The sequence below is a fragment of the Pan paniscus genome, chromosome 19 (genome assembly GCF_029289425.2).
Source record: "Pan paniscus chromosome 19, NHGRI_mPanPan1-v2.0_pri, whole genome shotgun sequence".
NCBI lineage: Eukaryota > Metazoa > Chordata > Mammalia > Primates > Hominidae > Pan > Pan paniscus.
In genome coordinates, this window is record NC_073268.2 from 92,177,636 (window position 1) to 92,204,164 (window position 26,529).

The 26,529-nt window shown below is 54.0% G+C and overlaps 2 protein-coding genes across 7 annotated transcripts in view; both read right to left on the reverse strand.

Annotated features, from left to right (window-relative positions):
* Nucleotides 1–2,085: 2,085 nt before the first annotated feature.
* Nucleotides 2,086–7,045, reverse strand: FOXJ1 (forkhead box J1). The gene is made up of 3 exons (XM_003813247.5): nt 6,859–7,045; nt 5,643–6,309; nt 2,086–3,873 (listed from the first exon to the last, which is right to left on the reverse strand). The coding sequence occupies exons 2-3, from the start codon at nt 6,138–6,140 to the stop codon at nt 3,106–3,108; spliced, it is 1,266 nt and encodes a 421-aa protein (XP_003813295.4). The 5' UTR covers nt 6,141–6,309; nt 6,859–7,045; the 3' UTR covers nt 2,086–3,105.
* A 1,149-nt stretch (nt 7,046–8,194) lies between these two features.
* The window catches only part of RNF157 (ring finger protein 157), a 97,615-nt gene continuing 79,280 nt past the window's right edge, over nt 8,195–26,529 (reverse strand). For 3 of the 6 annotated variants that reach the window (XM_034942925.3, XM_055101558.2, XM_034942931.4), the window contains 8 exons: nt 25,131–25,369; nt 24,189–24,297; nt 22,005–22,116; nt 21,357–21,529; nt 21,047–21,112; nt 20,076–20,124; nt 18,149–18,259; nt 8,195–11,148 (listed from right to left, as the gene is read on the reverse strand). In XM_034942925.3, coding sequence (XP_034798816.3) covers nt 11,030–11,148; nt 18,149–18,259; nt 20,076–20,124; nt 21,047–21,112; nt 21,357–21,529; nt 22,005–22,116; nt 24,189–24,297; nt 25,131–25,369 — 978 coding nt within the window. In that variant the 3' untranslated portion in view covers nt 8,195–11,029. Of the gene's footprint in view, nt 11,149–13,063; nt 13,105–18,148; nt 18,260–20,075; nt 20,125–21,046; nt 21,113–21,356; nt 21,530–22,004; nt 22,117–24,188; nt 24,298–25,130; nt 25,370–26,529 lie in introns of all 6 variants that reach the window. The other 3 variants (XM_034942927.3, XM_034942928.3, XM_034942926.3) reach the window with 3 other exon arrangements.

A 26,529-nucleotide genomic window follows, 5' to 3' on the forward strand; every position in this document is an offset into this window, starting at 1 on the left:
GAGCCGAGATCACGCCACTGCACTCCAGCCTGGGCACAGAACGAGACTCCGTCTCAAATCAAAACAACAACAACAACAATAAAACCAACAAACAAAATCCAGAAGTGCCCTTGTTTTAAGGAAATACTTACTGAAGTATTTAGTGGTATGGGGAGTCAGGTCTTCAACGTACTGTCAAATGGTGCAAAACATACTTTGGTTGGGATTACATTGAACCTGGGAATAAATAAGAGGTAAATGGGCTGGGTGAGGTGGCTCACGCCTGTAATCCCAGCACTTTGGGAGGCTGAGGTGGGTGGATCACTTGAGGTCAGAAGTTTGAGACCAGCCTGGCCAACGTGGTAAAACCCCATCTCTACTAAAACTACAAAAATTAGCCGGGCGTGGCGGCGGGCGCCTGTAGTCCCAGCTACTCGGGAGGCTGAGGCAAGAGAATTGCTTGAACCCGGTGGGGCGGGGCGCACAGGTTGCAGTGAGCTGAGATCGCGCCGCTGCACTCCAGTATGGGCGACAGAGCCAGACGACTCAAAAAAAGAAGAAAAAAAAAAGAGGTAAATGAACATCTTTTTACGAAAAAGCCACCCCACTGAGGGGCAAGGCAGGGGTGAATAGGAGTGAGGAGCTCCTAGCCCACACTCTTGCCACTCCCCAGCTTGGCCTGCTGAAAGTCATGCCCTCTCCAGGGCCCCCTCTCGGTTTTGCCGCACATTGGAAACATCTGGGGACCTTACAAATGCTGATGCCTGGGTCCCACCCCGGAAATTCTGGTCTAATTGGTCCAGGGTGCAGCCCAGCAGTGGGATTTTTCAGGAGCCTCCAGGTGACTGTCAAGCTGGGGCAAACCTCGATCTGCTTCTCAGGCCTGGTGCTCCCCCAGTGGGGGGTCCTGCCTGCCCCAGACATTGCCCCTCTTCCCCCCAGCACAGGCCTGGGGCACACAGCTACACGCCCCGCCTGTCAGTCCAAAGCTGGAGGCTGATCCTGTGGGGAGAAGGCTGGAGCCCAGCTTGTTCCCCCAGTGCTGGGGTCCGTGGAGAGGAAGGGGGCGGACAGTGGGGAAAAGGAGAGGGGAGTTGCTTGCGGGGTGAAGGGAATTGGGGCAGCCCTCAGCCTGCCTTCCTGGACCCTGCAGGCTGCGTGCCCTCCTGCAGTATTTAGAATAATTAGCAAGTGAAAGCAGCCGGTTAGCAGGGGAATGCCAGGTTGGCCTAGAGCCAACCCCGAGAACGGAGAAAGAAAGGGGCTTTGGGAGAAAGGGGTCTGTGGAGACTGGGCAGGAATGCTTGGGATGTTGCCTGTTTGTGCCCCTGTGTGTGTGCACCCGTGTGCGAGGAAGTGGCTTTCTGGAGGCGTCGTGCACCCATGAGGGTGTATATGTGGCGGGGACTGAGTTGGAAGGTGGCTCCCGGGCAAAGCAAGGGGTGGGGGGATTGAAAGGTGCTGGCTGAGTGTCACCCAGACACAAATTTCCCATGCCTCAGTTTCCCCATCAGAACTCCGGTAGTCTGGTTCCTGCCAGTGTAGGTGGGAGGGGTGGGTCTGAGCTCACTCCCTTCCCTGGTGGCCTTCCTCCTCTCCAAACCTGCATTGGGCCAGGTTGTGTGGGAAGTGGGGGCCCTGGAGCTGGGTCCCTCCAGGAGAGGACCAAGCGAGGGAGGTGCTGGAGACCAGCCCAGGCCGGGGATGGCTGACTGGGGCAGGCGGGCCCGGGCAGGCCCTCGCAGTAGGGGACAGCAGGGGCCGAGCCCGGGGCACACTTAGCCTTTGAGATTCCCTGGGTCTGGGGGCTGAGGCCACTCCTCCTCCCTTTGTCTCCTGATCCCCCAGGGCTGTGGACCCCAGTCTCCCCATTGCACAGATGGAGGCACTGAGGCCTAGGCTGCAGGGGACATCCGAGAGCTACCCCTCAGCCCCTTCCTCCCCAGGGATGCTGAGGTCATGGGGAGTTGGTTAGTGCTCTTTGCAGGCCCTAAGTGCCCCCGCATCTTCCTCTCAGCCATCCCTCCCTCCAGCAAAGAGAAGCGCTGCCTCTCCAGAACACTGAGCCCTCACCTGTTCCCAAAGAAAGTTTTGAGCAGGTCCATATTTAGATTTTTAAAAATTTTATTTTTAAAAACTTTTCATTGTAAATAACTTTCATGAAAAAGGTTAAATTGCCCCACGGGCAGGAGGGTGGATGTGGGACGCAGCCCAGGGAGTCCGGGAGGAGCAAGGCACGCCCCACGCCCCCGAGGAGTGCAGGCAGGGGCGTGGGGTACCCCGCTTCTTGGTCCCAGTAGTTCCAGCAAGCTCGGCATCCCTCCCAGTTAAGCCTCAGCTACAGCTACACTCACTACATTAGTCTGTCTGTCCTGCCCCATACAGCTTGGCTGCCCCGGCCCCCAAACCACCAAACCCAAACTTCCAGCTGCTCTCAGCCTCAAGCCGGGCTTAAAGATTAGGGATTTACGTCCCCTCCCTGCCCCCTAGGGATGGGGCCAGGCAAAGACCCCAGAGGCCTTAGAGAGGATCTCCTTGCCCCACCCTGTGCCACCACCTCATTTTGGTCTCCTCTCTCTGCCCCCTCCCCCAGTCCATCTTCTGCCCTGCTCCGCCCCATCCACAGCCTGCCCCGGCCCCAGGGAGGCTCTGCCGGGAGAAGCCTCCAGGGGGTTAATTTGCTGTCATCTAATTAGCATTTGTTGTACCTGGGGACTCTCTCTGGATAGAGACCTGGGGAAGCAGGGGGGGAAGCGGAGGTGCTCTGGGAGGGCCCAGTTCTGTTCCTCCCCAGCCTGACCCGGGCTCCTCCAGGCCTCGGCTCTCATGGTGCAGGGTCCTTTAGCCGGTTTCTGGGGCTGGGAAGACGCGGAGCAATGAAACACTGTGTGTACAAGGCGGGGCTGGGGAGAGGAGGCAGCGATTCTGGTCCTGGGCCCTCGTTTTCAGCCTCCTGGGCTTGAATCTGATGGCAGCTGGGGCTGGTGGCCATGTGGCATCTGGGGCAAGCCTTGGAGCCCTGGCCCAGCCCCTGCCTAGGTGGTGGGGTGTCTGTGGACCTGTGTTGGGGGGCAGTTCTGGGCCCTGACTTGGGCACTGTCCAGAGGTGGGGCAGGGCCTGGGCTCTTACAAGAAGGCCCCCACGCTGGCCCAGTCCTGCAGGTCGGAGGCCAGGGTGGCATCCCCAGCCTCAAAGAGGGGCTCCGGGGGCAGGCAGCCACTGCCGCTCTCGTCCCAGGGGTGCTGCAGGAAGGATGTGGCCAGGAAGGTCTCATCGAAGTCCAGGCTGTCGGCAGCCTGCTCCACCGAAGGCCCCCAGGTGGCAGGGCAGTCGATGTGGCGGCCGTGGATGGTGAGGTCCACGTCCACGTGTGAGGCGGGGCTCAGAGGCGGGCTCAGCTCCAGGGCCTCCAGTGCACCCAGCTCCCCGCCCAGAGTGCCGGCGTCGAAGATGGCCTCCCAGTCAAAGTTGCCTTTGAGGGGTTCCAGCTCACCCTGCTCCTCCGGGGTGGGCAGCAGGGTGCTAGGGGGCCGCGGGACCTTGGCCACCCGCTTGGGCAGCGGCTGTTTGCGCTTATGCCCCAGCCTGCCCTCCCCTGCACCCCAGCCCGCCTCCCCGGTGGCCTCCTCGAACTCCCGCAGCAGCTGCTGGGCCTCGGTGTTCACCATCAGCGGCCCGGCCCGGGGGACAGCGCTGGGCTCCTGCGCGGCCTGGCGGGCAAAGGCTGGGTGGATGTGGACAGGGGGCAGTCGCCGCTTCTTGAAAGCGCCGCTCAGTAGCCGCTCCGCGTACTGGGGGTCAATGCGCCAGAAGCCCCCCTTGCCTGGTTCGTCCTTCTCCCGAGGCACTTTGATGAAGCACTTGTTCAGAGACAGGTTGTGGCGGATTGAATTCTGGGTGCAGGGAGAGAGCGAGAGAGAGAGGAACCGCTAGGTCAGTGGGGACGGGGAGATGAAATGGCACCTGGCGCTGCTGCGCGCCCCGCATCTTTTCTCTGGCAGGGGAGAGGAGGGGGGGACAGACACACTGGTCTGCCCAGGCGGCTGCAGCTCTGGGACACCAGCCACAGGGCACTGGGAGCCCGGAGTGCTGTCGGGGGCTTTTGTTCCCTGTTGCCGGGATATCTGCCTGCTCAGTCATCCGAGCTCTGAGCCGCAGGGTGGCTGTCGGTGCCACCCCCGTCGCCTGCCCTCCCTCCCTCACCCTGCCGCTGACAGCCTCTGGCCAAAGCCCTCGGCTCCCCCAGGGCCTGGACCACCGTCTCCCTTTGCCTGGGCCTGGCTGGCCCTCTCTGTGAGTGAGTGGGTCCAGGGAGGGGGCTGGGCAGCCGAGAATGGAGAGGAAGGGGGAGAGAGAGAGAGAGCGCGCAGGGATGAGAGGTGGGGGATCTGATGACTTTCCTTGTTTGTTGAGCCGGCTGCTGGCCTGGGCCTTCACCCCCCACGGCCCCCTCCCCCCACTCCAGGCTCAGTTGATTATTACCCAGCCAAGAGCTAAGAGCATAGCACTCATTCCTGGGGCCCGTTTCTCGAAGCCCAGCTGCACAGGCTTAGGGTAGGGTGGGGCTGAGGGTCTCTGCTTTTTCGGTGCAGCTGCAAATGACACTGCTCTAGGGTCAGGGGCATTGGAAATGGCTTGGGACTGCGGTCCTGTGGCCTGCCCGCTTTGGGTGCTTCAGGGAAGAGTCTGGGCGTCCTTGGGGGGCCTCTGCCTCCAACTAGCCCTTGATGGTGATGGCTGAAGACTCTTAGGGCACTGCCTACCCAGCCTCAAATCCACCATCCTCCTGCCTTGTCCATTCTTAGGTGCTTAATCTTGTCCAAAGCCTGCTGGGGGACAGGGGTCCTGGGCTGGGACCGCAGGGCAGGTGGGTGGATAATGCCCGGCAGCAAGGCTGGGATGTTTACATGGTGGCCTGGGCCCCTTGGCTGCTCAGTGCCTGGTTCCAGAGACGTGGAACATGAAGTGAGTGTGGTAGGCAGAGCCCCAGTGGAAGGCACCTGGCTCAGGTAATTGTCCCCCCAGGGAGGTTGGCTGACAGCGGGGGTTGGAGGCAGGAAACTGAGCAGAGGTTGAGGTGGGGGGCTGGGACAGCAGCTTTAGGAAGGCCCCTTACCCCCTCCACCCTCCATTGGGACACACCTGGCCCTCACATGCTAAGGCACCCCTTCCATTCCACCCTCCCCAAGCCAACTGCAAAAGGGCAGGACGTAGAGCCTGGCAGGGAGGCCACGTTCCAGTTTCCGTTTCTGACTCCCGGCCCCGACAAACCATCCCGGGGCAGGGCAGTGTCTAGGAATTCTAGGACTTGGGACAAGAATGCGCCTTCAGTTCATCGCTCTCCCCAAGGAGACTCTGTCCACGCAGAGTCTAGCCCTGGTCTTTGGCCTGGGCCTGCTGGATGAATGGCAGGTTATTTCCCCTTGAATCTCAGCCTCTGCACCCCTAAAGCCCTCCACCTCTGGACATTCTCCCTTCTCTCTCTCTGGAAGTCAAAGGAGGGGCAGTTGCAAGAACTGGGCTCCTTTGCAGGGCTCCCTTCTGGGGCCCTGGCCGCACCGCAGAGCCTACTTGGCCTGCAGATTTGGGATATGAATCCAGTGCGGCGTGGGGAGCGAGGAGGGAATGGGGAGGGAGCGGCCGCCGCCCGTGCCTCCTCTACCTGCCAGGTGGGATCTGCGTGGCGGAAGTAGCAGAAGTTGTCCGTGATCCACTTGTAGATGGCCGACAGGGTGATCTTGGTGGCCTTGCTGGCCTGCATGGCCATGCAGATGAGCGTGGCATACGAGTAGGGAGGCTTCACGTGCGGATTGGTGGCGTAGTCCACGTCGTCGGGGGGTGGGGCCTGCAGCCCCGGGGGCGCGCTCCGCGACGTGCACGACGACGTGGGCTTACCCGGCGTGTGTGGCTGCCCCAGGCAGGCGGGGTCGGCTGCCAGGGGGGACCCGGGCGCCGCTGCACCTGGCACCTGGTGGTAGCCGTGGGGGTCGGTGCCCCCCGGGGGCAGGGCGGGGGCCTTGGCGTTGAGAATGGAGAATTCCTGCAGCCACTGCAGGCTGGTCAGGCTGTCATCCAGGGCGTCGGGCTCCTCCAGGCCGCCCTCCGGCCCGGCCTCCTCCGCCGGCCCGGCTCCCGAGAGGCGCAGCCAGCTCTCCGCCATGTCTGCGGGGACTCTCCGAGGGGGCGGTCAGCATCCACGGGCTGAGCCGGGGGTGGCCCGCCGCGCTCTCTGGCCCGCTGAGTCCCGCAGCTCCCGTTACACGGCCTCCCGGACGCGCGCTTCCATCTCGCGACCCCGGGGGCGCCTCCTCCGAATAAGTATGTGGTGCCTGCGAGGACCACGGTGGGAGCTGAGCACTACCCCACCCCCGAGGGGACAGTGTGTGTACGAGGACGCCCTCTCTAACATCATCCCCGCAGCTGGGGAGGATCTTTTAGTGCCGAGGTACGGGAAACAGAAGCAAGGCCCTAGGGTCCCACCCCCATCAGATCCGCCTCCCTCTTCCTTTCCTCTTCGAGGTTTTATTAGCCAAATGAAGAGGGTAGGGGCATCCGAGGCTATCCTTTTCTCCCGAAGAGCAGGAAATCAGGACCCCCTTCCTCCTCGCAACAAATGGAAATGGGGCGAGAAGTTTGGGAGGGCAGTACGACGGGGCGGGGGCGGTGGAGGTCCTCTGATCCTTGAAAAAGAATATTATGATAGGGGATCATTGGGAAGGAAGGGGACAGAACAGTAACGGGGGGCAGGAGGCGAGTTTCCCCCAGACTTCTCCGATGTCAGTCCCTGGGCCCACAACTTCCGTTAAGGACGAATGAGAGAGCGGGTTGGTACCGTTGCCCACCCTTCCCCCTGGCCTGCAGCCCTCCCCATCCCTTACCTGGCTCAGAGCGCAGCCCGGGCCAGAGGAAGGTTCTGGAAGAAGTTGCTCCCACCCCCTGCAGCTCTCTGCCCCCAGCTCGGGGGCCCTGCCAGCGCCTCTTGCCGCCCCCCCCGCCCGACGGCGCTTCTCTGAGCTACGGCGGCCCCGGGACCGGCATTAAGTAGCCGCTCCAAAGGCTTCTCCTGCTGCCATGGCGACGCTCCGCCCCCATAAACAGCTTCCGCCGCTGCCATTGGCCAGCACGTCTCCAAGGAGACCGCGGGCACTTGCCACTCTCTCTGGCGGCAACTCTCTTCGAACTCCCTCCTTCTGCCGCCCTCTCCCGCGCCACCCAACCCCCTACCCGCCGCTAAGTCCCGGCTCGGCTCATTCCCGCCCGAGGGCCCCGCGCTGGGGTCGGAGAAGCGCGCGGCCTGCGGCACCGGGAACCGCTATGGATCCGTTCGTTCTGGGGAACCAAGACTCTCGCCCCCACCCCCTTCCTGTCCCGTACGCTTTGAGGCGTCGACTGCAACTGGGACGCTGGGGTTGGGGGGCTAAGGCTGGGAGCGGGCTCAGGCTCGGGAACCGTATCCTTGAGGTTTTCTTTCCTCTTCGCTACGAGTGGCACTCTCTCATGTTTCTGCAGCCTTTCCCTCTCCCCCGACTCTTAGGGTCTTTCTCTGGTGTCCCAGGCAGGTCTGACTTTCCGATGCCACCTGCCGCTTACATCCACAGAGGCGGCAGACACACCAAGGGGGTAGGGTAATCCAGTGTGTCCCAGTAAGCAGCTCCTTCCCCACCCGTATCCTCGAGGTTCCAGGAAGCTGACATTCCAGAGGCTTCTGCAGAAGCGCACTCACTCCTCTGGAGACAGCTGATGAAGCAGAGCCCGTGGGTAAAACTCTGAAGTCATGGACTTGTCAAATTCTCCTAGCGGGGTCATTTGCCCAATTAATTTCACCAACCTTTAAGTCACAGGGATTAAGAGTAGAGGGACTCTGGGGACTGTGTCCCTTCCTCCTCCCTTCCCCTGGCCTCCCTCCTGTCACCAGCTTTCCTGCTCTTTAATTATTGAGGAGCTGCAGGGTTGGACGTTCTCCGGTTTAAGGCGGCTGCAGAGGCAGTGGTGGGGGCTGGGTTGATTACCCCGCCTCTGCCCAGGAGCTGGAGAGCCGGGGTCGGGGAGGCTGGTGCCCAGACCATGAAGAAGGCCCGGCTATGGCGCATCACTCCCCCGCCAACATGCCTTTCCCTAGCCCTTGCCTCTCCCACTCCTCCAACTCCAGATCCTCTTGAGTAAAAGTATTAAAGAGTGCTGGCGAAAGTCAGACAGAAACTTTCACAGATAAGCTCACTTTGCAGTTAGCTCTCCTTCCCTTGTAAACAGTTTTATTCATTTTTAAGAATCATGCAGCAATCCATAAATATTGCATTCTTGATGTCCCCACTGTAGTGTGACCACAAGTGTACTCCAGGGAGAGGGGTACACAGATGGCACAAGCAGTATACACATGCACACACCAGGTGTGCAGACCAAAGCAAAGTGAGCGACCAGCGTGCTAAACTCCAGGTGGGCAGGACCCCAACTCCCAGGTGAGGTGGGCAGGACCCTAACTCCCACGTGAGGTGGGCAGGACCCTAACTCCCAGGTGAGGTGGGCAGGACCCTAACTCCCAGGCGAGCCGGCTTAAGAGTGTGGTAGTCTGTGCCCAGGAAATGCCTCAGCGGGGGTAGAAACTCTGGTGGGATGGAGCTGGGCAGAAGGAAAAAAGGGCTCTGTGAGGAAGCCGGGTTCACACCACCTGAAGGCAATAGGGAGAGCACAGGCCTAGTGCAGCAGGAAGGAGCCCTGGGTCTCCATAGTTAGGCTGTGCCCTGTGAGAGAAGCCAGGCCCCACCTCTTCTCTTTGGGTGAACTGTTCACGTGACTATGTGACTGTCTCCAGATGAAGGACTGGGGCAAAAGGGTTGGCCACTGACCTGTCCTCATCAGGCTGACTGAGGACCAGCTCCTTGGATGGAGTATTTCTGTGGGCCAGAGAGCTAAATGACAGCCAAGAGAAGGCAGGGGGAGGGAGGAAGAGGAGAAATAGTAACTGAGAAACAAGTAAAGGACATTTCTAACCTAGGTATGCCTTGGACATGGGACTGAGGCCTTGAGGAATCTTTCCGTGCTTCTCCCTAGGAGAGGACTGAGCACCTGCTGCAAGGAAGGACAGGGATCCTCAGGAAGGGGGTCCTGGCCACTGTGGCTACTGTTTACCTGAATCTCCTTCATCTCAGCTCCTTCCTCCCTCCTCCCAGGTAACACCACACTGTGAATACTACCTGCAGGGGACAGGACAGGAGGTGGTCTGTGTGCCACCACCCCAGGGTAAGGGAAGCTCCCTGTCACCTGCTGCTTCTGGGCTCATATTTCAGGGAAATCAGGAAGTGGGGTTATTGCTCAGCTTATGCATCTTAACTATGAAAGGGGCGGGAAGAATGTAGGGGGAAGGAAGGAAAGAACATTAGGTGGGGCCTGAAATGGTAAAGTCTACTGCAGTTTTTCAGAGAGGGTTGGACGACGGGCCCCCCTCTCCATCAGGGCAGGATGTGAGCCACAACCACTAGGCAGTGAGACAGTCACTGCACTCCTGGCCTCTGCAGCCACACAGAAACGAAGGACCCCCTGGGCACCAGGCTCTTTTTGAGGCTGCCTTGGAAACAGCCTTGAATTTTTTTTTTTTTTTTTGAGACAGAGTTTCGATCTTTTCAATCTTGTAGCCCAGGCTGGAGTGCAGTGGCACGATCTTGGCTCACCGCAACCTCCACCTCCTGAGTTCAAGTGATTCTCCTGCCTCAGCCTCCCGAGTAGCTGGGGAGGGCCCTTGAAGTGAAGGCCCTGAGCCCTGATTCCAACCTCTGCTCCCAGCACACTGCTGCTGGCCATATGCTGCTGCCTGAACTTAGCTCAAGGCTCTCCATCACTTCCTTTGGGGACCTGGGCACCAAACTGAGAATCACTGGTCCACATTTCTCTCAACCATTAACAAAAGGGGGTAGAGATGGGGGCAACAGGGACAAGAATGCCACCTCCCAAGTGAGTGAGGATGAATTATGGTAATATACGACCACTCCTCACCCAGTGCTTGGCACACAGAGGTGGTCAACACATGTGTTTCTTGAAATGTCACCTTAGGATGGAGTTGCAGGCCTCCCTGAATGCACCTGATCAGGAGAAATGCTCCTTAAGGGAAATCATCTTAACTGGGGGATTCTCAGATTCAAGGGCTCCTTTTTTTTTTCTCTCTCTGTCGCCCAGGCTGGAGTGCAGTGGCGCGATCTCGGCTCACTGCAAGCTCCGCCTCCCGGGTTCAGGCCATTCTCCTGCCTCAGCCTCCCAAGTAGCTGGGACTACAGGCGCCTGCAACCATGCCCGGCTAATTTTTTGTATTTTTAGTAGAGACGGGGTTTCGCCGTGTTAGCCAGGATGGTCTCGATCTCCTGATCTCATGATCCACCCGCCTCGGCCTCCCAAAGTGCTGGGATTACAGGCGTGAGCCACCGCGCCCGGCCAAGAGCTCCTTCTTAACCGCACAGGCATGTGAGGCCCAGAAGACTGGCTCTGCCACCAGAAGGAAGGATTGTTTCCTTCAACCAACCTTTTGGTTGCTACCATTTCTTGTCCTTGAGAAAGGTGCTCCTAGTGCTTGTGGAGGGAAACGCTACGTCCGTGCAGTATGGCTCTCCCTTTCCACAGGAGCGATCCTCCAGCCCTACCCCAAACTGCAGGTTTCCAATTGGTTATGATGTGCCAGAGACCAGGAAATGCCAGAGGGATGTTTGTAACAAAGCTGCCAAACTCTAAGCCTTCTTGTTCTACCCCCTAAGGAGAAAAAAGATGTGTAAGGAATTAGCCCATGGACCCCAGCTCCACTTGAACATCAATATACCGTGAGGACATTCCAGAGTCCCTGCAAAAGGTCTCGTGAGCTGCAGTTCATTGAGTGGCTTTAGGTCACACGGAGAAAGGAGGGTTCCAGTTCCCTCTGAGAGGTGAGGGATTGTGGTTACAGGCTGTAACAGCTGTCACAGGAGGGTAAAAAGTCTCCAGCATCTTGCTGAGGATGCCCAGTAGGCAGCAGCTGAGTGAGGATGGATGGAATGCAGGGCAGGAGGGGAGCCCAAGTGCAGAGGCTGGGGCTCAGACAGCCAAAGGGCCCCACACACAGGGCCTCGTCTCAGAGTCCTCCAGGCTGCTGGATGACAAGCGCCGGCGCTGGGCATTCCGACTGACGGCATTGTCATCAGCCTGCCAGGCACCTGGGGAAGAGAAAATGAACATTACAGGAGCCAGACCTTTGGCCAAATCCAGATGGTGTCTCCAGCAGGGCAGCCCAGGAGCCGGCACGGAAGGAGCAGGATGCGTGTCACCTGAGACTCCGATGAGGGTGCGAGCCACAGCACTCGTGTGTGAGAACGGAGAGAAGCAGGTGCTGACAGGTGCAGAGCCTGCTCCTGCCCCCTGGGCTAGGTACAGTCACTGCCACTGTGGCTCCCGGACAGGGAGGGACATGAAAGATGTTCCTTGTTTTGCGAACTTACCCTGGGATCCACTTTTGTATTTTAATTACTTGGTTTTAAAGTTTGCCTATATGTTACAATAGACAGGAAAAGGAAATTGGGCCTTGCTGAGCTATTTTCATTGGGGCAGGAAGAGGTGGGGGGAAGTGAGAAGACTGTTCGTTCTGGCCCGAAGTGTTAATGTTTTCTGTGGGGGCCCAGGCGGGGCAGGAAAGGACTGGCCACCCAGCAGGGTTCCTGGGATGGAAGGCTGCCTGGAGGGAGGACAGCGTGAGGCTCCAGTCCCGTCACCTGCCGTTTTCCTCTCCTCCTGCACCTACGCAGCTGTTGAGGTTTGCTACTAGCTGGTGCCATCAGCCCAGCAGACACCAGCCCAAGAGCCTCAGGGTCCCACAGATACCATCACTAAACGCATCCGCTCCCCAAATCTGCTGCTGCCCCCACATGAGGAGTGCCAGCGCCTGTCTGGAAACCCATTCTTGGTGCTTCTCTTTCCCTTGTGCTGTGGATCCAATCCTCCACAGCCTCCTGTGGGCTCACTTCCTGGCCGTGTTGTGACTCCATCTGTAGTCACGCTAACCTGGGCTCCACTCCCAGTTTACAGCGGTGTGACCTTGGGCACATCAGTTTACTGTGGGCCTTGGTTTTCTCACCCATCAGATGGGACATGCGTACTGACCTCACGGGCTTGCTGTGAGGACTAGATGAGAGAATGCGAGCGTTGGTGAGTATCTGACTCCTAGAATAGCCTGTGCTCAGGCTCCTCCAGGCCATCTCGCCTCTCCCCTGGGAGTCCTCTTCATCTCCTGCCCACAGATGAGCTCCTCCCTCCAGTGCCCTCCCTCCAGTGAGGCTAGGGCGCTCCTGCCTTGGGCCTCGGCTGCCTCCACTCTCAGGGTCCCCTGGCTCCCTGGGGTAGGGAAGGCATGTCGTCCTCTGGACCCTGTGGGCCTCCCCAGCCGTGTCTCCCAGTGACCTCCCCTCACGAGGCATCTCTGGCCGGGGGAGGCCCAGTGTGCTCCTAAGTGCTCCCTGCAGCCTGAACTACTGCTCCACGCACACGTCACATGGCAGAAACCGCTAGGTCCTGGAGCTCCTCCATGGGACAAAGCTCCTCCTGGGCAGGGGCCGTGACTTCTTCACTGTTGCAGTCCAGAGCCAGCACAACACCTGACCCATAGGAGGACCTGTTCAGTGGACAAGGCCGACCAACTGTAGAGTGTGGCCGTGAGGTTGAGAGAGGCCACTCACAAGTGTCCAGGGTCAGCCTCAGGCCAGCCCAGGACATGAAACCCTTTAATGGCATGTAGAGTCAGCAGGTATAAATGGCTTATTTCCATCAATGCCTTGGTGTGCTAATCCACCTCAGGCTCTAGTAACAGTCTCTGGTGCTTGACCCCAGGGGAACAGTGAGAACAGGAGAGTCTTGGATCTCTCTCTCATATCCCAACTGAATTTGGGATCTTTACTCCCTGGGGGTGGGTACTGGAGCCTGGGACATGAGTCAAGGTGTTTTTTTTCACCTCTAATGGTGGCACTATGTGTCTAAGTGTGGCAGGATAAATATAAGGCAATATTAATATTGCCTTTAAAGTGAAGAACCCAAAATAAAATGAGCTGTTTGTTCATTTATATAATTTGGTAGATCTCATACCTATTCCTCAATGTTTATAGGGCAGGACTCCGGAGCTGCAGCTGTTCAGTAGGAAAGACCAAAAGCAAATGGTAAACAAGAGAGAAGACACACATGCATGCACAAATAAAAACAGCAGCACCACCACCACCACCACCGCCGCCACCACCAGCAAGCCATGGAATGCTGGGCCGGAGAGGCTGCCCAGAGAGCTGTCCTGACTCTGAATTCACAGAAGTCCTTGCTACAAACTCCAACCTTCTATTCTATAGAAGCCTTAGCCAGGGCAGAACATCGGTTACTTGTGGAAGACTCAAGAATCAGATCTGAAGTCTGCTCTCCTGGCCTCTTGGTACGCTCTGTGGTGAGGGAGATCCGGCAGCAAGCGGGGGGCACCTTCCCCTGGCAAGGACCCTGAGGGGCCCACGGCAAAGCCCTGCTGCTGCTCCCTCCTCAGCCTCATTCTCACAGTAAGCCTGGCTGCGGAAAGTCAGTGTGGGTGCTGAGGGGCCTTCCAGAGCAGGTGCCGCCATTTTGTCTGGCTGAATCCAGGCCCCTCCAGCCAAAAAATGGAGCATAGAGATTTAAAATCCTTAGAGGGAAATGGATAAAGGTGCTTTCCGTTCACGTCTCGGTTTTTGGGATATCAAAAATGGGAGTATGAAGAGACCTCTAGAGGTAGATTTTGGGAGTACATTCAGGAAAATTTCACAAGCCCCCTTCCTGCCTCTACAAAGCCACTTATTAAATATAAGGACTGTAATAGTTCAACTGTCTTTGTAGAGTTGCTCTCCAGGGGAAGGAGAAACTTAGTTTGAAATTTTCCTTAGTGCCCACAAAGTGCAAGTAGCATCTTAGTCTTGAGTTTTGAGGCCTCTCAAAAAGAGGAGAGAATTCAATTTCAGGTCTCCACAAACCTTTTTAGATTTCACTGGATATGCTCATTCCAGTGGAATGCAGTCATTTAAAAATTGTATTGGTATTTCCACTAAAAAGACCCAAATTATCTTTGCCTTTTTTTTTTTTTTTTTTTTTTGAGACAGGGTCTTGCTCTGTCGCCCAGGCTGGAGCGCAGTGGCGTGACCTCGGCTCACTGCAAGCTCCGCCTCCCGGGTTCACGCCATTCTCCTGTCGCAGCCTCCCGAGTAGCTGGGACTACAGGCGCCCGCTACCACGCCCGGCTAATTTTTTTGTATTTTTGGTAGAGATGAGGTTTCACCGTGTTAGCCAGGATGGTCTCGATCTCCTGATCTTGTGATCCGCCCATCTCGGCCTCCCAAAGTGCTGGGATTACAGGCGGGAGCCACCGCGCCCGGCCTTTTTTTTTTTTTTTAAGATGGAGTCTCACTCCATCTCAGCCTCCCAGGCTGGAGTGCAGTGGTGTGATCTTGACTCACTGCAACCTCCGGTTCCCAGGCTCAATTGATCCTCCTGCCTCAGCCTCTCGAGTATCTGGGACCACAGGCGTACGCCACCAAGCCTGGCTAATTTTTGTATTTTCTGTAGAGATGGGGTTTCACTGCATTGCCCAGGCTGGTCTCCAGCTCCTGGGCTCAAGTGATCACTTGCCTCAGCCTCTCAAAATGCTGGGATTACAGGCGTGAGCCACTGTGCCCGGCCTATCTTTGCCTTTTTCCATCACTGACTACCCCAGGGCCTTCATAGAACTATCACTTGCCACGATGACTTTCCTGCCACCTATGTAACAGTCTACCAAACTCTTCAGAGCCACATCTGCTTAGCGTGGTCTCGCAATTCTAGTCTTACTACAACCTGTCATACCCATCAACTGAGATCTCCTTCCTTTATTCCTTTCAGAAGGAATCTCAGAACACACTACTCCCCAGTGAAAAACCAAAAATCCACCCTTGGTCTTGGGGCCCAGGAAGACCCAGAAGCTTCTTAGGGGGAGAGGGTTAGAATGACAAAAGTGCCTCTAAGCCCCTCACCAGTGTTATCAGAGTGGTGAGGACGGGAACCAACAAGGTTCGCAGTCCTTGCCACCAGCCAGGTCTCCTGGCAGAGCCCATGAGCAAGGTGCAGGGCACAGGGACAACATGGGATGCAGCCCGGGCTGCATTTCCCACTGGCCCTCCGTGAAGGGAGTGGCACCCGCTTGAAGACGGAAAGAGACTCAAGCAGAGACCAGGCGCATGTGCAGCTGTTCTGACGGGAGAGAGCTGGCCACAGGAGCAATGAGGCGCCAAGACAGCCAGCGGTATCTCAGCCCCAGGATAGAAAGCTGAACTTACAGCTGAGTGTGAAGACGCCTATTTATTCCACGGGACCTACCAAAGTGGATATTCCTGTCTGTAACCTAGCAGACACTTCCAGAGAGTTCTCCAGCAAATTTTCTACCAGTGTGATGCTAACAGTGGAAGCAGAGACACATTTTGCCTAGAGAGATGTGCTTTTCCCTCTCAAGTAAAAAGGCAACCAGAGGTTATGAGACATCACTTTCACCCAACTACTGACCAAGGATGCCAATTAAAAACAAATCATGGCTGGGCGCAGTGGCTCACACCTGTAATCTCAGCACTTTGGGGGGCCGAGGTGGGCAGATCACCTGAGGTCAGGAGTTCAAGACCACCCTGACCAACATGGTAAAACTCCATCTCTGCTAAAAATACAAAAATTAGCTGGGCATGGTGGCGTGCGCCTGTAATCCCAGCTACTCAGGAGGCTGAGGCAGGCGAATCACTTGACCCCAGGAGGTGGAGGTTGCAGTGAGCCAAGATCACGCCACTGCACTCCAGGCTGGGCGACAGAGCAAGACTCTGTCTCAAAAAAAACAAAAAACAAAAACAAAAAAACTCAAATCCTTTCCATTGTCCTTGCCACAGAAGCATTCCCATTTTTACTGAACAGAAATTCATATAGTCTCACACATATTTTTTTTCTTGGAAAATCTTAGTATATTGAATACAGCCCCTCATCTTGAGGCCTCTGGTGAGGATATAATGGGACACTTAACATGCCTATATCTGAGGCCCTCTCCCGAGAGCCAACACAGGCATTTGATTTCATGTCTGGCACAAACTGTGAGCCCACCATAATCTCTAAATAGCTGGCTCCACAAGTCACCCTAAGGAACCCCAGGGCTTCTCTCTTCCTCCCAGTCCTCACTCTCCTCCCATGATTCCATGGAGTAACTATCAACAAGCAGGTTAGCTGGGGGAAGTCAGGAAGAGGAGGAATAAGCTGTTTCCACTAGCACTGTTGGCTAAAACAACTCCCAGAAGCTCCCTCTGCCAAAAAAATAGGGGTGGGTAAGGGAGTCCCTTGAGGGAGGCAGGAACCTAAATTTCTCTCCTAAAGCCAAGTAAGGGGTTGACCAGGGTAGAGCTGCCTCAGACACAGGGCACAGCTAAGAAAGAGACATCATCTTCACCCAACTACTGACGGAGGATGCCAGTTAAAACCAAATCCTTTCCATAGCCCTTGCCACAGAAGCATTCCCATTTTTGTAAAGCAGAAATTAATACAGTCTCACAAATATTTTTTCTCATAAGATCTTAGAACCCTGGATACAGGCCCTTGCCAATTAGGAATGGGAGCCTTGCTCACAGCCCCAAGCGAGCGCCTCCCAGGTGTGTGCGTGCCCAGCAAGCTTGGACGGGGTGAAGCATTGGCAGGGAGGACAGTGCTGGCACGGAGTGAACATGAACTTTCATACCAAGTCTAGAGAACATACATGAGTTTAGAAAATAAACAAACCAGACAGACAGATTTACATTTGGCAAAATGATGTGAAACACAAATGGACAGATGGAAGCCAGGCCAGGAGCGGGAAGACAGGGAGTGAAGCAGCCCCTGGGCCCCAGCAGCTCCAGTCCAGGCCTAACTGGCAGGAGGCTGGCCCCGTGGTCAACGCTCCCTCCTCCACGCTCAGGCAGGAAGGGGGTCTTCCCTGGGCCTGCGCAGGAGAAGCAGGGGAACTGATACTGCCTCTTTTGGTCTCACTGAAAATGAAGAGGCCTGGGCAGTGTCTTTAGAACAAACTAAATAGAAAATGACTCAAGAAAGCCCTTTGAAGGGCTGGAGAAAGTATCTCTAGAGAATTCCAGCTTCCCCTGCCACAAGCTTGTGTGGGGCCAGAGTGTGCTTGGACTGTGTCTTGCACAGGCTGATGGAGAGTGGCAACCACAGAGGTCGTGTGGCTCCAACGCCTCCAGCCACGTCGCTGAGCGAGTAAAGCACTGGACCCGTGATGTGGCTGTTCTGAAGCTGAAGTGAGTCTTCGTTCAGGGAATGTTTAAGAGGATTCAAACAACACGATGTGAAGGACAATTTCTGTCGTGAAACCCGGAGGGGACATTTGACTCAGTCCGCTTGGGCAAGATGTGGATTTTAGAAAAGCAGTTTTTGGAGCCCTTGAACGGGCACACTAACTAAAAAGGCACTCGGTGCTCAAAGTGTGATTAACATGATCCTGTGTAAGGCATTACCTAGATTCGGTTTAGCATCATGAGGAGGAATAAGGGGCACTCTGACAACCTGATCACCTGTGAAGTTACAGCTCCAGGGAGCATAGAGGAGCCCTAACTCGACCTCTCCGTTGGGATCCAAATCCAGTAGTATGTACAATGCAACTGGTAACCCAAAGCTCACTGGATCACAGAGCCATTCCCTAGCCTCTGAAACGCTGGCTTTCACATTCCTCTCTGATCCTAGCTGAAACACATTTCTTCTGAGGAGCTACAGCTTCACTTTTAAAGGGCGCAGGCAATCCTTCCAAGACCTTCGTAGAGAGGTGGTGTCTGTCTGCTCAAACTTCCTGTTGATGAAAACAAGACTGGGCCACCTGACATGGTACCTGCAAGGCCGTGATGTGGGGTGGAGAGTGGTTAGGCCAAATCGTTAAGTTTTGCTTCTTTCTTCCTATCCTAATACTCTCACTCAGAGCAAGGCTGGCTCATTGCAAAAAGCTCAAGGACTCTCCCAGGCCTTCTTACTTCCTTCAGCAACTGGTCTCCAGCACTAGCACACCCCAGGCCTTCTTGGCAGGAACTGCAGGGCAGGAGATGGGTGTACCAGGGTGAGAGCAGGGGTAAGAGCACAGGGATCGTCTCCCACCAAGTTCATGTTCAGCAGACTGCCACTCACCAGGTAAGCAGACCTCAGAGCACAGCTTATTGTCCAGTGCTTTCACGCTTGCGATGTCAAAGTCATTGTTATTGTCACACTCCATACCTAGAAATGCGCACGTCCTCTGGCCTGTAACGGAGTTAATGCAGTTAGAGAGGGGCTGGCTGTGTTTTTCTCTGCATTGCTGTCCTTAAAATAAAAATCTTAAGGATGGAGACAAAAAAAAATCAAATCATATGTTAAAAAAAAGACAATAATTAAGTGGATAAAGAGTGGACAAGAAAGGAATCACGTTGTGTGGGCATGTCTGTGTTCTCGCGCTTTCCTGCTGTTTCCCTAGAGCCCTTTCCGTCTGCTGTTCCCTAACAAGTCAGATCACTGAGGAGGGCTGTGGGACACAGGCTCAACAGAGAACACTAGAGCGAGCAGAGCTGGGCAGAGGCCAGGCTGGTGAGGCTGCGACCAACCAGCAGAAGCTAGGGAGCGCCAGTGGGGAGGTCATCCTGCTCATGCCTGCATCTGCCTTGGGTGCGAGCTGGGTGTGTTTAGGACCACATGGCTCTGCAAAATAAGTACATGAAACAACAACTAAAGGTCTTAGGGTCCATAATTTTGCATATCAAATCAGAATGACTACATTCACAAAATTATGATTTCCTTCCTTATGAGACCTGAGTTGTTATTTTCAGTGTGTTTTAAGTGGCTAACCAGAAATCTACAGACATGTAAGAAGGGAAGGGAAAAGTTTTAAAAGTTGTTTTTTATCAAGCTCCCCTCTTTTTTTCTCAGTGAAACAGACAGAAGAAAACAAATCCATTCCACGGGCTAGGGAATGTCAGGTGAAACAACCTGGCCACACTGCACTTCTTAGAAGCAAATATTCTATGGGAGAAACAATCACAAGGGGTAACTCTAGAGCCTCAAGCACTGAAGTCATCAACTGAGTTGGTGACACTCCAAACCCCCTTGGGCTGGGGTGCAAGAGCTGACGGAGGCAGCCTTGGCGGCCACCTTCTCCTTCAAGCTCCTTGGCCAGGTGGGAGCCGTCAGGTCCACATGCACACCTCCAACACTTCCCAAGCGATGGCCAGCGCTAAAGCAGAAGCAATAGGATGACATCTGCTGGTGCGTCTGCATCCAGGCCGGGCATACGTGTGCTCTGGAGGTGCCCCTGAGGGAGGGGCCTCAGAGCAGCAGGGGGAAGAGTCTGGCTCCTGGAACACATAGTGTTCCCTGCTTGGGGGAGACTTTCCTGCCCCCCTTCTTCCTCCTATGTCCTTGCTCTGTGGGCCATTCCTTCTCTTCTAGCCTTACTGGAAACAACATTCTTCCAACTGAAGATGTAACTGAGGCCTGAATTATGGTAAAGGAAGATTATTACAACAGCCTTTAAAATACTTGCCTAAGCTGAGCTCCTGAAGAAACTTGGACCTGTCTCCTTGACCACGCCTTTAGTACGTCTGCCGGCCCGAGAGTCCTCTTTTACAGTAATGTTGACCATATTCCTAACTAAAGCAAGACCTGACCAGCTGCCAAATAGTCCTCCCCCTCCCCCCAGTGGAAGAAATGGCTACTGCTGTTCAACACTGAGAATGCCAGAACAGCTCTGTGGGGCTCCACTGAAAACCTGCAGCAGGGAGGCTGATGATGGGAGCTGCTTAGAGAGCTTCCGAATCTACTTCAGGTAAATATGGACCTGTATGTATCTCCTGCAGCACCCGCACCTGACATCCATGGCTCTGAGGCCCAGAAAGAGCTGAGGAGGTCATAGAGATCATCAATGCTCTGCTTGCTTTGATGTACCATTAAGAAGACGATCTTTCCTCTAACAGCCCCATACAACTGAGCAGCACCACCACGTCATACCGGTACCCTTTTCTTTACCCCTTAAAGAATACCCAGGAAAGAAAGATAACTAAAGGAAGTAAAGGACCAGATCTTTTACCACCTTCCTGCGTGGGTGATCCATCCTCTTCCTCTATAACATCATTTCCCTAGGACAGAAGGAAGGCCCTGTGAGTCTATGAAGCGGCAAAATGAGTAAACTGATTGGCTGAAGACAGAACTAATCATCCTACTGGTATCTAACTCCAGGGCCTACGTTAATAGCATATATTTCCATCTGTGTTTAATATGCCTCAGAGGCTGAGTAGAGGCAGATCTTGCTTGGAGAGGCACCATCTGCCTACAGGGATTAGATCCGAGCCACATTACCCATATATGCTCAGAATGGTCTGTCAGGAACACCCTTGTTAATAGTTTAGCTGATACTGTTTCTCTAAGGTGGAAGTAAAAATTACTAAATGAAAGAGCAAATTGTGAGATCATAAGACTTTCAGAAATCCCTTAAGATCCCAAACCCCATCCAGATCCTCCATTGACAGGAGTTGGCTCAAGAAGAGTTCTAGGGCTCTCACTGTGAGCTGGTGTTCCACAGCACACCATGGTCAGGGCACGTCTCACACTGAACTGTGGTCCTGTCTGCCTGCTAGACTGGGCTCCTAGATGGGTGCAGTGGGCTGGGGGTAGGCAGAAACCTCACCACACAGGTCTGTATAGGTCTGTATGTGCCCCAGCACCAGTAGAGCACCTGTGACACAGTCCTCCATGTAAATACTAGTGGAATGAAGGACAATATATTCTCAAGGCCAAGGGCTGGCCAGAAAAGTTCCCTCTTGAACTCACTCCACACCAGTGACCCTGGGAACCAGTGGCCCCACTCACTGGACAGTCCACAGGCCCGGGAGCAGCTGCTTTCATCTCTACCCACATTCCACTTCTCACTGATCTAGGCATGTCCCCTAGGAAGGCTTCGTCAGCGCAGCCTCCTGGCCCTGGTCCTTACTGGCATCCCCAGCCAAGGCCAGCACTCCTCTGGTTGTGGGAAGGGGCACCACTCCGTGCTGTTGGGGTTACCTCTGCATCCTGCTCTCCAGCTGGGAGGCCAGCAAAGTTGCTGTCTGGAGACTCCGCTGGCAGCCCCTGCAGAAGAGCACAGTTTTTACAGGCTCTTCCATCAAGGTCTCGTGACAGCAAACCCAAACCTTCTTCAGAACAAAATTGGTGTCAAATAGGAGGGTCAGACCTAAGGGAATGCCTCGTTTTCTGCAGCACTCCTGGCATTTTGGGGGCTTTGCAGCCATGCATGGCAGACCTTTGGTTATGCTACTTTGGACATGTGCACAAAGAACAGAGAAGCCAGGGCGGTTCCCGTCCCTTCCCTTACCTCTCCTTCTTCTGAGGGGGCCCTGCTGGCAGGCTGGGGGGAAGAGAGAGCCTCTCCCTCCTCTTCAGTGCCAGGGGCGATGTAGGAGCCAGACATGGAGGAGACGGTGTCAGTGCTGATCTGGGAGGATGCCATGGACATGACAGACTGGGCCAAGCTGCTGCTGGCAGGGCCTTTGGAGACAGGGGATGGGGAAAGGAGCCTGGAGGTCAGGCAGGGCTTCTGCAAGCTTTCTGGGGAGCAGAGCCCTCTCCCTGCATTCAGGCATTGAGGAGTGAAGTGGCCGTACCTTGCCCTCCCCTAAAAGTGGTTTTAGGTTTATGGTTTTCCAAAATTCTGCTCCTTTATATTTTAGAGCTCAGAACTCAGCCTTGGGGACAAGACATTTGCTTTTCCCTGTCATAGTGCTAAAGGAAACCTCATTACAGGAGGACTGGGGCTGAGAGAATTGACACCCCACTAGCTACAGGCAAGCCTGCTATCCCATGGTAGGAAAGCAAGTCCTCTTCCCTCTCAAGCCAGCGCCTACTTGTCATGCAGTACAGGTACTAGCTTGCCACTCCCATGTCCCTTCCCAGAAGAAGCACCAGGACACTGTGGGCTGGGTAAGGGGGAAGGACATGCAGCCACTCCCCGCTCCTTATGTACCTTCTGGGGAGGAAATAGTGGATGACAGAGGCGTCCCTGTGCAAGACGACTGGTCAATAGCTCCAGATGACGACAAGGTGAGATTCTCACTTTCTGGAGTCACACCACATTCCTGGGGGTTGTGGGGGGACACAACAGGACATGGAGCAAGCGCCAGTCACCTGTGCTGGAGGAAGGGGTCAGGGCGGAGGTCTGGGTAGAGATGAGGAGGAAAGGCGACACTGGGAGGGACTGAGTGGCATGCAGAGGCCGCAGCTTCTCTCTTCCGTCCTCACTTCAGCCCAAGCCTGGAATGACTGCCTCCCAGGGGAGGCGCACACTTCAGTCAACACCTCCTGCCCAGGGCACAGCATCTGCTGCGGCCATACAAAGACTGCAGCTCGGGTGACACAGGTCACCCTGCAGCTGTGACATGGGGACACCCCAGGTTTCCCCAGGATTATGATCAGCTTTCCTTCTGCAGCAAAAGCATACAAAGCCAGCAGAGGACTTCCTGCCTGCAGGGTATCTCCACGTGGACCCCAGTTAATTCCTGCCCAGCTGCTTTCTGATACAAACACCACCTTGCTCCCCAGCCTGCTGCTCCTCCCACACCCCCACCTCCGATCCCAGCCCCGACCTGTCAGGCATCTGGGTGCACAGCCTCACCCATCCAAGATGGATGCAAAGTTCTATGAACTGTATCTCCATAATCCCTTCCCTTCCCTCCAGGCGCTCCTCTTTTGTCTAAGTTCACGCAGTCCTTTTTTTTTTTTCACTTTTTTTTTTTGAGATGGAGTCTCGCTCTGTCGCCCAGCCCAGGCTGGAGTACAGTGGCACGATCTTGGCTCACTGCAACCCCCGCCTCCTGGGTTCAAGCGATTCTCGTGTCTCAGCCTCCCGAGTAGCTGGGACTACAGGCGCACGCCACCACACCTGGCTAATTTTTTCTATTTTTAGTAGAGATGGGGTTTCACCATGTTAGCCAGGATGGTCTCGATCTCCTGATCTCGTGATCCGCCCGCCTCGGCTTCCCAAAGTGCTGGGATTACAGGTGTGAGCCACCGCGCCCAGCCTGTCACACAGTCCTTCTTGCCTGGGCTACTGAAACCCTTTCCTGGCTGGGTCTGTCTCCTGTCTAGTCCAGGCTGCACACTGCGGTCGGGTGGGCCTTTGGGGTGTGAAGCACTCACTGTGCCCCTGGCTTGCTCCGAGCCCTGACTTCCTGCTCTGTGCCTTTGCATGCATCGTCTTCTCCACATGGATGTTTCTCTCACCTCTTTCTCCATGTCTAAAAAACTTCAAGGTTTAGCTAAAATGCTATTCCTCCATAACACATTTTCTGATTTCCTCCACTTACAATGATCTTTTCCATCTCTGACACAGCAATTTATCGTCTCTGTTTTGGGCATACTTCTTTTTTATAAAATTTACTTAGTCATTGAACAAACACTTACTGAGCAACAACAACGTGCCAGGCACATGCTATTCCCATGTATATGTCCTGTCCCAGCCAGACCTGAGCACCTAAGGGCAGGGACCACTTTATTTACCTTCCTATGCCCTGCTGTATCTAGCTCAGTGCCCTACAGAGAGAAGCTGCATAAACCTTTGTTAAGTGAGGTCTCTGTGGGATGCACAGAGTAGAAAATTCCAGCCTTCTCTTCCATTCTTCCACATGGGCCTCCCGACACCCCCCACTTACCCCCAGGACTTTCTCCTTGCTGTTCCCAGACCTAGGGCCCTCTCTCCTCGTATATCTGCATAGCTAGCTCTACCACTTCCCTTGGTCTTGGCTCCTGGACCACTTTTTAAGAACGGCAGCCCCCACTTCCAGCCGTGACACTCCCTTCCCACATGTCACACATGCTGATCCACAGCACCATCGGGCACACATGTATTTTTTTACCTATTGTCTTTTGTGCCCCCCACCCCAGCTAGCAAGAATATAAATGCTACAAGGGCAGGGACTTTTGTAGTGTCCCAGCTACTATCCTCAGCATATAGCACAGTGCCTGGCAAATAATACAGGCTGCATATACACTGTTGAATGCATGAATCCAGTGAAACCTTTGCCACTGCCTCAGAGGGTGTTGACAAGGTGTTTGATGAGTGAATGAGAGCAGAGGGACCTGATGAGGCATGCAGGTAGGAGGGAAGTCCCTGGAGTACAACACCCAAGAAGAGGAGAGGAATGTCAATTACCTCTCCGAGATGCTGAACCGACGGTCTCCGAGAGAGCTGTGTCTCCGACTCGCTGCAGGAACGCTCATCTTCCTCTTCATGCAGCACGGAAGAGTTTTGGGAAGTGGATCTGTAGGAGTCCAGTGGAAAAGCAGCTATATCCAACGTCCATTTAAAGAACAGAACTTACTGCAAGGGGAGCTGAGGGGAAAACCCAAACCTTTTTTGTTTGTTTATTTTTTGAGACAGCATCTCATTATGTTTCCCAGGCTGTGCTGGGACTCCCGGGCTTCAGCGATCCTCTTGTTGACGCTTTAACAGAGGAGGAGTACAGCCTCCTGAGTAGCCGAGTAGGTCTGGGCTAACTTGCCTGGCTCGAAACCCAAATCTGAAGTAGGACTAGGGAAATAGAACCAGAGAGGGATGGAGACCTCTTTTGGGTGTCAGAAGCGCTAAGTTTTACTTTTAGCTCCTCTGATGACTTGCTATCTAAACTTGGGAAAAACCACTGCCATTTACAGGGTCTCAATATTTTCATCTGTAAAATACCCTCCCCTTTACTCTGCCACAGAAACCTTGTCATGATTTGTGCCTAGCTGGATTTAGATGTTTAAGAGATACGGATCACAAGGTTCCTTCAGTCTTCGGACTAAGCAATGCTCCCAGGGGCCTAGAAGGCCCTATCCACAGTGTTCAACATCCTCTTCCCTATATCCCATCCCCTATCCTTGAAAGAAAAAAAGAATACATAAGAGATTTGTCTCATCAGAGTTTTCTTAAGTACCTACATACCATCTTATTTTCATCTCTTAATGGATGGGATAACCTTCACGCAAGCAGCTCTGGGAACAGCCCAGAGGGTTACTCTGCCCTAAGTCCCCAGGATGTGGGCCAGCACCAAGGAGGGATGAAGCATTTCATCAAGGATTCCGGGGGCAACAGTGTGGAGCACTGGCTACTCACTTGGAGAGACTCTTTTTGAGTTTGAGTCCCTGACTGCTGCTGTCAGACAGGCGGTCAAGAGGCGAGATCGTCCTGACGGGGGGCAGGTGGCCATCACTGCCATATGAAGGGAGCATTCCTGAGAGGTGGCCATCTCCAAGCACGTGAAGTGGAGGAACTGCTGGGGACGGGGTGAGGGGCCCGTTGAGGGCCTCCAGAAGAGATACTACTTCATAGCCTGGTGGAATATTCTCTGAGGACTAGGGGAATCAGAGACAGGTTGAAAAATTAATTAGGTCCTTTTTGTTTTATGACGTGATCATGCTACTTACTCTACACTGAAAAAAATGTTTTATATCTGTTCTTGGGGGGGTCTGGTAAGAACAACTGTACTAGAGGCAGAGATAAAATATCAAAGAATCACACACTGTAGATCCTGCTTATTGGTAAGCTTTTTCTTAATAATCTCTATTTTTTTTCTGATTATAATGGAAATTTGGAAAATACATAAAAGTAAAAGTAAGGAAAAAAAATCACCAGTAATCAAATCACCCAAAGTTACTTTTGTTAGCATTCTGGTGTCTCTTCTTCCCATTTTTTTTCTGTGTACTATTTACACAGTTTTGATCAATCTGTAAATAACAATTTTATATTCTGCTTATTTTATTATACTTTCCTCTTTAAAAAAATAGAGATGGGATCTCACTATGTTGCCCAGGCTGGTCTTGAGCTCCTGGTCTCAATTGATCCTCCTACCATGGCCTCCCAAAGTGCTAGGATTACAGATGTAAGCCACCATGCCTGGCCAGAACATAAATATTTTCCTTGGTTTCTGAAGCCTCTTTATATATGTCCCCTTCTCATAGATCCCCTAAGTTTTCTAACTATTCTCCTAGTGCTGGGAATCTAGTTGTGTCTAACACATCCTATTGTAAACAAGTTTTGATGAACATCCTTGAATGCCTCTTTTTCAAATTATGTTCTTGTTATTAAATTATTAGCTCTTAGATGATGAGGTATCAATGTTTTTAAGGCCTTGATATATACTGCTGTTTTCTGCTGTTTTTTTTTTCAGTGCCTTTTCTAGTTACACTCCTATAAGTAATACAGAAGACCTATTCTGACTGCTTCCCCGAAAGCAGGGAGAATCGCTAAAAAGAAAAGTTTTTAAAATTTGAAAGTTGGAAAATGGTATTCTCATATTTGCATATCATTGATTTTTAATGTGGTTGAACTTTTTAAAAAATTCTATGTTGAGTGTGTTTTGTTTATGCCCTTTGCCCTTTTATCTACTGCTTTATTCAATATGAACTATGGCAAAGACATTAGCTTTTCCTCTGATACATACATTGTAAATACTTTTTAAAAAAACACTATTTGTCGTCTAACTTTTAATTCTGGTTACCTTTTAGACCTCTGA